The sequence below is a fragment of the Periophthalmus magnuspinnatus genome, chromosome 6, assembly GCF_009829125.3.
Source record: "Periophthalmus magnuspinnatus isolate fPerMag1 chromosome 6, fPerMag1.2.pri, whole genome shotgun sequence".
In the NCBI taxonomy this organism is placed as follows: Eukaryota; Metazoa; Chordata; class Actinopteri; order Gobiiformes; family Gobiidae; genus Periophthalmus; species Periophthalmus magnuspinnatus.
Window position 1 is genome coordinate 15,626,284 of NC_047131.1, and position 12,127 is coordinate 15,638,410.

The window sequence follows — 12,127 nt, forward strand, 5'->3', positions numbered from 1 at the left end:
AACAGCAACCTTCTCTGCAGGACTTTTACTAGAACTGCTGCAGGGACAAACAAGCACCTATGAAGCACCCATGTCACCCAGCACCCAAACTGTTGGTGCCTCTCTCTTCTCTCTTCAGGCAAAATTCTGATCAGCCTGACAGATACAAGACAAACAGAACTACCTTCTTGTTGCCCTTTTTGTGAGAAATACAAATAAATTGCAGTGCTTTCAAATCCTGTTCCCGTTTTTTCATTGCACCAACAGACATTTCTTATCAGAGATTTTACATAGGCTTTAGTTTAGTCTCTTTGATCGGATCCTTTACAATGGAAAGCCCAATCTCTTGCAAATCTATTGTATGGCTACACACTCAATAATGCATAAAGTTTGAAAATAATTGTAGTGTTTGAGTAGTTACAGTACAGGAAGGAAGTAGCGTAATACCATGCCCAAATAGGTTTTAGATGTCATCCATGCATGTTCCAGTATTTTAGCCATCTCTTTCTTACACTTAGCTGTAAGATTCTGTACAAGGCTCAGCCCACAAGCCTACGTCACCCATGCTCCCACACGGCAATTCTGCATAAATATACAAAAGCATGATACAAAACTGTGCACCATAACTTGACAAACCTGATGTGATGTGCAGTAGTTTCATTATCAGGATGCACACTGATTGTGTTGTGATAGTGCTCTGAAGGGGGAGTGACTTGGCCGAGAGCAAAAGGAGAGGAGAGCATCAAAAATGAAAATAAAACTTATAAAAATGTTAATACATTGTTTTCAGCGAATATAGCATTTTCAAAAAAATAAACAGTAACATGGTGACCTAAATATGTTATGTGTTAGTAGTTAATACCCCATGGAACGCTTTAAAATTTGAAATAACTTTGAGGGTTTAGGAAGGATGATTTATAACATACATTTTAATTCATTTATTACAGAAAATTAAAAATAAATATTTAGAGAATATATTAGTAAACAGATGCTTGCTAACGAATCACCAGTACATGAGTTAGGGGGTAGTCGGGTGTGAAACAGCTTGGACGGCACTTGGAATTAACAAAGTTTGGCACTAGTAGTCCATTTGATTGAGCATATATACATTCTTCCAAACTTCCCTTGACAAATGTATCTACTTTGTATTCTAAATTAAAATAACTGCGAATCAACTGTTATTTAAAGTGACCCATTGACACATTTTGCAGAGAGTAATTTGCACTAGGAGTCTGTATTGTTTCTGTCATGTTGTTTCCCACGCACACACTAGTGCACACATTAGCTGAGAACAAACCCAGCGTGTCAGCCCTTTCAGAATACTCAGCGAGTGGTTAGATTGGGCAAGTATGCATGTGGAGACTGAAGAACCGGTCCTGCAGCTCCATTCGCATTTCACTTGTCACTTTATAATAGGAAGAATTAACATTAAAAATACCTCTCATGTGATTATTTGTGTTAGTGCGTGCAGCAAACGAGGATCAAGAGACATTAAAAAGAAAGTAGGCCAATCAGACTATTATTGAGTGCATAAGTAGGACAACCGGTATTATAAAAAAGCTTTTATTGTGTTGCATGACAGTAATCAGTAAAATACAAAGTGCTTTTTAAAATACAAGTGAGCAGAGGTGGATGGAGTAGCTAAAAGTTGTATTCAAATAAGAGGAGTGTTACTTGTAAATATTACTCAATTTCAGTTTGGTGAATATCTTCCCCATTCTTCACCTGCATTTCATGTCCTATCACATAAAGCCAAATGAAGTAAAAAAGTACAAAATATTAAATATTTCTACAATAGGAAAACTAAATCATATCTGAAGGTAAAATGCAAGAAACGCAAATATTAACACTGTGGAGAAAGAGTAACCAAAACCTTTTGTAAGTAAAAGTGGGCAACTGTTACTTTAAAAAGAAGCACTCAAGTAGAAATACTATATATGGTCAAATAAAACTATGGTATGGTAAAATTATTAGATTTTGAAGTTAAGTGCATATAACAGGTTAGAGTTAATTTCACTAAAACATAGTTAACATTATTATAGTTAAGATTTTACAAACAAAACTTTAAAATGTTAGTGTAGTTTAGAGTTTTACTTCCTAGTTGGACTTGGGCAGCAGCTGTAAAATATGTAGAAGAAAGTCCCTAACTGTTAATAACAAGAGCCAAAACTTGCCAAACTGAACAATAGTTATAATTTGACAAATACACATTAGTGACAACCCATTTATTAAATAATGGTTTATACTGCCAAAAAATATCTTCCTTGTGAGTAAATTCTCCTTGCATTTTGGATGGAATATTTTAGAACTCAGCACTACTTCCTGTATTTTTGTACTTTTCTTCTCAACGTTTTTCCCCACAAACTTCCAACTGATGCAAAACTATGATAAATATTTAGCAAAGTACCATCCCACCAAACCAAGTCATAATTAGAAAAACATGAACCTGTCATATGCACTTTAAGTAAAAGCTAAAAGTAATAGTAAGTGATTAGCCACCTCTGCACTTATATTCACATATTCAGCCATCACATTACAAAACAGTACAAGTATTTTGACTGTACAACTTTACAGCAGTCAGACGATCTATGACCCCTGAGAAATATTAACTCTGAACTGTTAAACAGAGACACAGTCATAAAGTTATGTCCTTATGTTTGTACTTGTAAGAACATGTCCACGTGAAGCTCCTGTGTTCTGTCTCTCAAGTCAGTGCATACATAACATAACATAACATAACATCACAATGCACAGTGGAATGCCACCGGAGCAGGTTCAAGGACATCCTAAACACCTTACATCTGAGTTCAATGCACTTGGTTTAACTGGTGGAAAGTCCAAAACAAAATTATATAAATGTATAGTGAACACACTGTACGAATAGTTTGGGTTCACAAAGTGTCACAACCTTCTAATGGAAGTGTAAAATTCAGCTGGAGGACAGGACAGAATTTGCTGGAATTTGCTGTGTGAGTGTCAGAATGTAGATTTGTAGACCTTTTTTATGATTAATATCTCTGTAACTACTGGGACTATTCACATGAAAGAAAGGCTGGCACAAAGTTCAACGACTTCAATATAAAATAAAGCTCAGGATAGACTGAGAGAAGCCATATATAAGCGATCAGATTCAAGTCAAAAACTCCAATGTCCACAAAGAGACATTGGTAAAAACAACCCGATATAGGTAAACACATTTATTGCGCTATAGTGTCAGAATACTTTTGAATGAGCTCTAAGTTTAGTGTTAAGCATCTTAAAATCTCCATTGCTTTAACATTAGGCGAATTGAATCTCTGACGGCTGAACCCTGAGCTGTATTAAAAAGTGGTGACAATACTCAATCATAAAATGTGATTGTTGACAGTTGACTTCAAACCACAAAATGAATGTTTTATGCAAATTTTGGACCCAAACATAGACAATATATGATGAGGTTCAACTTTTGTGGATTTTCTGATTGGAAATTTCTAGGCCTGTCAAGGTAATTAAAAAATAGATTGTAGTGTTGTCACGATGCAAACATTTGAAACTCAATACTACCGATACCGATTACGATACCATAATGATCCTTTTTTAGAAATAGAATGTAATTTTCAACACAAAATACTAGTCCTTTCTTTATCTTAGTATGAGGTCTTTGTTCTGATAAAGCTCAAAATTACACAAAATGAAAGTTTTTTTTTTTATATGCTCAGTAACTGATTTTCGATACTTTTGAAAACCCTACTACATTAATTTATTGTTCAATATTTGAAGGATAGAATCATAATTTTTGCGGGGCCGTATTTATCACGTATACATTTTTCTTTGCACTGGTGGGAAATATTTGGTTATTTTTTGGCAATACGATTATATTTGAGCTGTAGAAGGTTGTATTATAAATTGTATGAATTGTACTCAAGTAAGAGTAACGTTCAAAATAATATTACTCAAGTAGGATTACAAAGCAGTGGTACAAAGCAGAAATTACTCAAATAAGAGTAACTGTAGGGATGTAACATTTGATTATTAATTTGAAGTTCAGGGTGGGAAAGTGAGAAGTTTATCCAAAACTTTTACTCAAGAAAGAGTACTGTTACTTCAATACAAATATTACTCAAGCAGGAGTAACAATATGCTGCTGGAAAAGTGCTATGAAAAGTCCAATTTCTTTAAAAAGGTACTTAAGTAAATGTAATTGAGTAAATGTAACTGAGTACTACCCACCTTTGCTTATTAAAGATACAAACAAATTACTAAAGTTGTTTTTAATAATACTGTGCATTTAAAATATTTTTGGGGGAGGGATAATCCATTTTAGTGGCATAAATTTCAATATTATCATTAATCGTCTATCTTCAACCATATATAATACTTCAAAATGTGTTGTCATGACAGGCCTTCTTTCAAAAACAGTAAATCCCAAACTTAGTGACACAGAAATAGAATAGAAATAAGTTACAACAGATAATCTATGTACATTTTCATAAACCAACACATTTGTTATTGTCAGTTTATACCATAAAACGTGCTACTATTTGCTACCATTTGCTTATCTTCACTGCTCTAATGTTGAGCTTCCTTCATCTATTTTATTCAGTCTTAGCCACCGTACAGTCTCTTCTTCTGTATATAGTCCAATGCACATTAAAAAAACATTAAAAACACGGTGCGTTTTAACAGTCATACAGACGTTTTAAGCGATTCCTCAAAAAATGACACGTGGTTGTAGGTGATCAGAGGCGTGCGCTCCCCTAAAACTGCCTCTGTGAAGTTCGGTCGCTTCCATGCATACACTATACTGTTCAGCAAGCCTTGTAAAGACACTGTAACAGCCTGCAAGTGAAAAGACAAACAGTTCAACGTTTTGTACAGTTTTAAAGACGCTGTACCTGGTTTTTACTTGTCTTATAAACATGAAAAACAGAACTAGTTAATTTTAAACAGTTTGCAGTGCTCCAAAGTTATTCCTCACTCAACTTATGCAATCCAAACATCCTAATTATTCACGGCAATGAGTCGACAATTCTTAACAATGATTTTTGAGTTTGAGTTTTACTTTTTTATTTTTGGTTGATTTTATTTTATTTCTGCTCATTTTACTTCCATTTTCAAAATATACCTGGGTTAAAAATGTATGATGTTGTGTTTCTCATTATTATTAAATTTCCTGCTGTACTGTAAATTTACTTTACCTGTATGATGTAAAGTGGAAAGAGTCTGGATGGTTCAATGCCCCACATGAGCCCGAATAGGAGAAGAGCTGCATGGCAAAGAGAACTGAATTAGTTTAAACAAAAGTCAATTAGCAGCAGTGGTACTAGTCGTATTAATCATTGTTGTTGTAGTTGTAGAAGGAAATGAACCTGTGGCTAAAATCGGGCATATTTACACATGTAGCATATGTTCATCAATATGTACTGTCCTTTTTTTCTAAATAAATAAAAATAGTCATAGTTGTTGTAGAAGTTGTAATAATAATACTAGTTATTGTCGTATTAGAAGAGGTTGTAGTTGTAGTAATAGTAGCAGTAGCAGAAGTAGGGTGGCAGTTTAATGTTGTACCTGGAGTCCAGCAAATGATGATGACCAGTACCCTGTTCCTCGCCGTGTACTTAAGATGTTTAAACCTTTTCCTGGACTGTCCATCTCCCTCCACAGGGAACAGGCCCTGCTGCTGCTGGCCCTCGTGCCACTTAAAGATCCCACGGTAAATCACCTGCACATGGACAAGGGAAAAACTATCAGACAAACGCAGTACTATATGTATGTAAACCCCTTAAGGTCACTTCAAAGCTGGGATTAAACAGTGACTAAATTCAGAACTAATCCTGGACTAGTCTAGACCAGGACTAAACCAGTAGTAGAACAGGACCAACCAAACTTAGCTCAAACCAGGACCCAACAAGGACAAATGTGAACACACCCTAAATGTGCTTATTTGTATATTTTGCAATAACTGTGAACAGGTAAAGTTGAAAAAAGTACAAGAGGTTAAACCCACAAATTGGAAGACTGGTACTCTAGAAACTATTATTTTATGTTGAAAAATACATTCTAGATGGCAGAGGCTTGTGGGCTGAGCATTGCACAGAATCTTACAGCTAACAGTAGGAACGGTTCGAATAGGGCCCGGGAGAGATCGCTAAATGACTGATGAGGGGATAAGGTTATAACATGGTAGAAAGCTCCCCCCCGCAAATTTATTAAATATGGCAGCTTCATTAGCTCATCTACTGTACGCTATGACATACCGTGCAGGACAGTATAACTTCCACCACCATGAAACACAGGAAGAAATAGATTGGCACTTGATGCTTTAAGTCCTAGAGAGAGAAAGAACATTACATCATCAGTCACTCTACTATACAACATCCAAATGTAAAAAAAAACAACAACATGTGAATACAACTTACATAAACAGAACAGTTGTCCTTCCAGACGTGTGAGAACAAAATACAACTGAAACAAAAACAAAATTATGAAGAGGAATTTTCACTTTTGTCAAATCATGCGAGTGGAAAAACAATGGTACCTTTTACAACTGTCAGGCTCCGTCTTTACAGTGTGTGTATCGGTTGTCGGTGGGGCAATAAACACAGCATAGGTCACGTATACTCCAATAAAGAAGATCCTATGAAAATCAAAAACATAAATAACCTCTGTGTCTAATTTGAATATTTGTAATTTAAAGGGCCATTACCCAATTGATTTTTCCCATATATTTGAGCTAAATTTTGCAACAGTACAGATAAATTGTATAAGCAGCTCTTGAGGTCAAAATAGCTACGTCTAATTATGAAGCCAAACAAACAGGAAGTACACGTTAGCATGCTAGTTGTTGTTAGATTTACTGTGACAACAAAATTGTGTAATTTCAGAAGAGAGTATCAGAAGTGCTTATAAACTCATCATGGTGAATAATTAGGAAGCTTGGAATGCATAATGTAATTGAGGAATAACTTATGAATTAACCAGTTTAAAATGAACTAGTGTTGTTTTTCACATTTTTAAGGTAATATAAATCAGGTACAGCGCCCTTAATAACTGAAACATGTGATAAAAAATCCTACTCAATCACTTCACTGACAAATATCTATAGCCATCTATAGTGAACGATCAGTTAAAGTTTAACAGTGTAACTTTCCTAGTGGGCTGCATGTCACCTGCTTGTCTCCATGGAGATGTTATTGCTTTGCCTAGAATGTTCTCATAGTATGGCATGAAACTTCTTTATCTCCCTGGAGACAAGCAGGTGATGCTACAGGTCAGATCTGTGGAGAGGTGAGCCTGCTCACAGTAAGAATGAATGTTTTTAAGGTATTATCGAGAAACCTGTAATTGAATAAATGCAACTGCAAGATATATTCATTCAATCCCATACTGTGGAACATTCTAGACAAAGGAATAACATCTTCATGGAGACAAGCAGGTGATGAACCCTCCACCAGAAAAGTTACATATTGCACCTTTAGTCAGGCCATAGATATAACATGGTAAGTTGATACAAATGGAAATAAACAGACTCACCATAATAGTGCATAATACATGTTTTCTTTGGTTCTTCCACTCTGAGAGAACAAAATTAACAAATATAAGTAAAAGCCATAAGGAGGTAACATTATGCCATTATTACCTCCTCAAAAACATACCTGGAGTTGTGTTTTGTTTCATTCAAACATGTTTGAGTAATCCTTTATTATTAGTCTGTCTACATCTCCAAATGAAGCAGTAGTTTTTATATTAACATCTACTTTTTACCTTCAGTAGCACTTCCTGTATAACTACATGACATCACAAGGTGGAACAGAGTATTTTCAGTTTGAGAGAAGAACACAGCCTAAATATAAAAGGTTTGAGTGTTAAAAGTGTGAATGAAACAAAACACAACTCCAGGTCTGTTTTTGATAAGGAAACAACACTATAATATAGATCAGAAAATAGTGTAATATGGTCCTTTTAAATAAATAGTTAGAAGACAATTTTTTTGGTCAGTGGCTCACCTGCACATCCTCAGAGCCTGCTGGTTGTGTCCTCCATCCTTGCAACACGTTCTTGGACTTAAGGGCATAACTGTTGACCAGCATGAACGAGAGGCAGTAAAACACCTGCAACACAATGAGGATATTATAGTGAGGGTGTGAAAGTGACATGTTTGTTATAGGCCTGGTTTAGTTACAGTATAGACCTGGTTTAGCTTAAATGTTGGTCTCGTTTAGTCTTACTTTGAATTGTCTGGGAGGTGATGGTAGGCCTAAATTTTCACAGAAGTAGACATACTTCTTAATCGGTGCACATAGAGATGCATTGACTGTATATCTTTTATCTGGTTGTACCCTTTTTTGTCAGGTGTCTTGCTCAAAGAATTTACTGCAGTTTAAGTGGTAGAAAATACGCAATGTCAAACGTGACTTTTCTAGAGATAAACAAATCTTCCTGTATACGCCCTCTCAACTCAATGCCATATACTACATACATACTGCACATTCCAATGCACGTGTCTCTCCAGCCTGTTATCAGAGCCTTTCCCTCCTTGTCAGGCAAGTCTGTCAGTTTTCTTATATTAGTTTTGCTCATATTAGCTTTACCTGTAGATTTCCCTGTGCAGTAGATTACAGTGGATGGACTCAGCAGGACTGTATCAGCACATAGGCTCTATCTGATAGCCACACGTGAGCAAGTGTGTGTTTAAAGTGCATATGACAGGTTATCATGTTTTTCTAATATTTAAATATATATAAATATTTATCACGGTTTTACATCAGTTTAGTAGGAGTTTGTAGGAAAAAACTAGTAGAAAAATGCAAGAAGTAGTGCTAAATTCTAAAACTTCTAACCTTAATGAAGTGCTCGTTATGGACATTTCTGATTTGGAAAAGCAGACAGAAGTAAAAATCTAATGTCAACGAGGATTTAACACTAACACTGTAACACATGACTGTACAAAAGTCAATGACAATGTACTTAAAATGGTACCTTTGAATTTAAATCAAATACTGGGTAGTAAGTAGTATATTGTTATGGACTATTGCTTCTACTGCACTGTTCCGGTTCACTAGTTGGTAATTTTAGTGTTTAGTGGAAAGTTAAGAAACATGATTTTTATGATTGTCATGATTATTGATAAAATATCTTTTTTTGCAGGGCTTCAGAAGGCTAATAATATTTAATACAGCTAAAATTAATAGTGAAAATGCTGATTTTTCTGGTAATATAGCAAGTTTTTGAGTCTATTTAACCTTTAAACACAATATAATCAGCCTCTTGCCCCCCAATTTGAAAACCACAAATTCTCATCATTCCTCATTCCTCAAATAGTGTTAAACATTAGGCATGTCACAATAATTACTATATCGACTTATCGTTCATATATGACTGCTGGAACAATATTTTTTGTGAGTCAATATTTATGTGTACATTTTTGGTTATTTTTGGCTATATTATAAGATTTAAGCCATATAATGTTGAATTAATAACTTAACTTTCATTCTGCCATTTATTTATTGCAACTCATATTTTTTAACAATATTGTACATTTAGAATTTTTGCGTTTTAAATCTGCCCTTGGGTTATTGTGTCAGTGGCATAAATTAGTTTCAATATTATCATTTATCGTATATTTTCTTCAGTGATATATCAAACTTCCATATTTGTTATTGTGACAGACCTATGAGACATGCACTATGTAGCTTTTCTAGTGGAGGGTCTGACACCTGCTTATCTCCTTAGAAATGTTATTGCTTTGCTTCAAATGCTGCATTAAAACACATGCAATTCAATAAATGCTAAATAGAGAAACAAAGCTCCATAGTGCACATTTAATTACATATGACTTTAGGTGACAGTTAATCACACACATTTCTGTACTCTTAATATTTGAAATTTTTTTGTTAGACTGATGATTTTAAATATTCACTTTGACTCATTGCGTCTCTAAACAGAGTGTCCTGGGAAACATCTACTGCATGGATATTTTTACGTTATACTAAATACTGGCCCTGAGTAAACTTTGTCTCAAGAAACTATCTGGAGTTATGACTAAGTTCCTCTATCTATTTCAAAGCACACACAGTAAGACATGAATGGAAACAGCATTCTCTCAAATACTGAAATCATGTGCAGTTCCCATATCAGTATCAAGAATTCCACCATGAATGACATTGAATAACAACAGTTGCCGTGTTACAAGGTCCTCTGCTCTTTCTTACTTTGAAAATCATTTGTTTTTAAAGGTACATGATGTAACTTTTCCATTAAGATGTTATTACTTGCCTGGTATGTTTCACAGTATGGCATTAAACTTCTTCATCTATTTCCATAGAAACAAGCAGGTCATGTTACAGATCAGGTCTGTAGAGACTTTTGAGAACACCTCTAATCAAATAAATGGTAAACAGATAGACTTAATGCAACTACTACTACTACTGTGGAACATTCAAGGCAAAGCAATATAATCTCCATGGAGACAAGCAGGTGGTGGATGTTCTACCAGAAAAGCTACACAGTGCACCTTTAATTATATCCAAAGACATGCTTAGATTTGATCCACGTAGTTAGTTGACAATACAAGTTATAACTGCAGGCACCGTGACGCAGCAAAACTGCTTGACATATTTTTATAACATCACATTAACCAAAATCAGGTGAATGACAGGCTGTAAAAACATCTAACTCAAACATAAACTAGTCTGTGTGAAGTGCCAGAGCAAGGGGATTTCATATCATAAAGCAACTTTTGAATGTGAAACTAAATATACAGAGGAGTCAATGATTAACTGAGAGATGATAGAGCAGAAATGCAGGTTTTCTCAGCACTTGAATACATGTCAAACAGATTGTCAAAAATAACAGAACGACAACATCAACTTTGTCTGTAGTGGTTTAGGGACTTAAAACATTTTTCAGTTAGGTTTTGTTCAAAACTTCACACTTGCACATATCACAACAAAACTGGGACTAAATCATGGAACAAGAATAGGACCAAAACCAAGTCTGCACCAGAGACAAACCGGGACAGAGACAAAACTCTTGATTGATGAAAACATGTAAAAGTGGATCTAAGTGAGATGAAATGACACATACCAGAGCCAGGGGTAGGCCATAGAGGCACAGGTTGGGCTCGTCTCCGGTGAAGATGATGTTGGAGGAGGTGATGGACAGAAGCACGGAGGAGGCCAGCAGGTCAGCCAAAGACAGCTGGACCAGGAGCTGCCTCTGCACAGGGAGGGCATACAGGTTAGTGTTGTCAAGATAATAACATTTCAGACTTGATTTTGATACTAAGGAATAGACTCAGTGCTCAATACTGATTCAGAGAACACGATGATATTTAAAGCACTCTTTCTTTAGACAATAGAATGTGATATTCAACATTAAATCTTAGTACTTTGTTTTATATTCCCATGTGGTGTTATAACTGTGTCCCTCAGTATTCCAGGTATGTTCCATAGTGGTCCATAGGCGTATACTAGTCTATGTGGACTTATTCTTGTTCTGATACAGCTCAATATCATTCTAAACCTATTCAGGAAAGGTTCTATTCTATTCTATTCTATTCTATTCTATTCTATTATCCTGTGAATGTGGCTTTTTTAGCATCAATACCTGCTTCAGTGACTATGTAGTTTCGATACTAGTTTTTGCTTTAATATGATGTTTTGTACTTTTGACAACCATTACCAATATAGTGAAAGGGCATTCTGATATTTTGCTGGTATAATGCAGTTTTGTTATGTATTCAGTTGCTCCTTATTGTTTTTACACCAGTTGCCAAAATACCCAGATAGTTGCAATATGTACGAACTATCTGGTTCATAGTTTAAAGCTTAACCCACTACACTACCAACACCAGCCTTAGTAAATTAAACTTTAAAATTTCTAAATGAATTTTCTTTTAATTTTGCAAACATTTTAAGAAAAAAAAAAGATGAGTAAAAAATGCTCATGTAATGTAAAATTTTATAATCATTACATGAGCATGATTATGAGCCTAGTGGGCTCATAATCATATCATTTTCATGTCTTGTATGAATAACAATGTGTAACTGTTTAAGTATAAAATAGGACTCACCTGTTCTTGAAGATTCCTCCATCGCAGTAATGAAGCCAAAAAGACAGAAAAACTCCCAATGACACTGCAGATGAGACAGAATTATACAATCAGGTC

At 35.1% G+C, this 12,127-nt stretch overlaps 1 protein-coding gene across 1 annotated transcript in view; it reads right to left on the bottom strand.

The window, feature by feature from the left end:
• Positions 1-3,061: 3,061 nt before the first annotated feature.
• Positions 3,062-12,127, bottom strand: part of si:dkey-30c15.2 (uncharacterized protein LOC558938 homolog) — a 9,690-nt gene continuing 624 nt past the window's right edge. Inside the window, exons 3-12 of the mRNA XM_055222679.1 lie at positions 12,032-12,095; positions 11,044-11,175; positions 7,965-8,069; positions 7,492-7,532; positions 6,497-6,595; positions 6,378-6,423; positions 6,216-6,287; positions 5,527-5,680; positions 5,157-5,224; positions 3,062-4,797 (exon numbers count right to left, since the gene is read on the bottom strand). Of these exons, the coding sequence (XP_055078654.1) occupies positions 4,645-4,797; positions 5,157-5,224; positions 5,527-5,680; positions 6,216-6,287; positions 6,378-6,423; positions 6,497-6,595; positions 7,492-7,532; positions 7,965-8,069; positions 11,044-11,175; positions 12,032-12,095 (934 nt within the window). The 3' untranslated portion in view covers positions 3,062-4,644. The remainder of the gene's footprint in view (positions 4,798-5,156; positions 5,225-5,526; positions 5,681-6,215; positions 6,288-6,377; positions 6,424-6,496; positions 6,596-7,491; positions 7,533-7,964; positions 8,070-11,043; positions 11,176-12,031; positions 12,096-12,127) is intronic.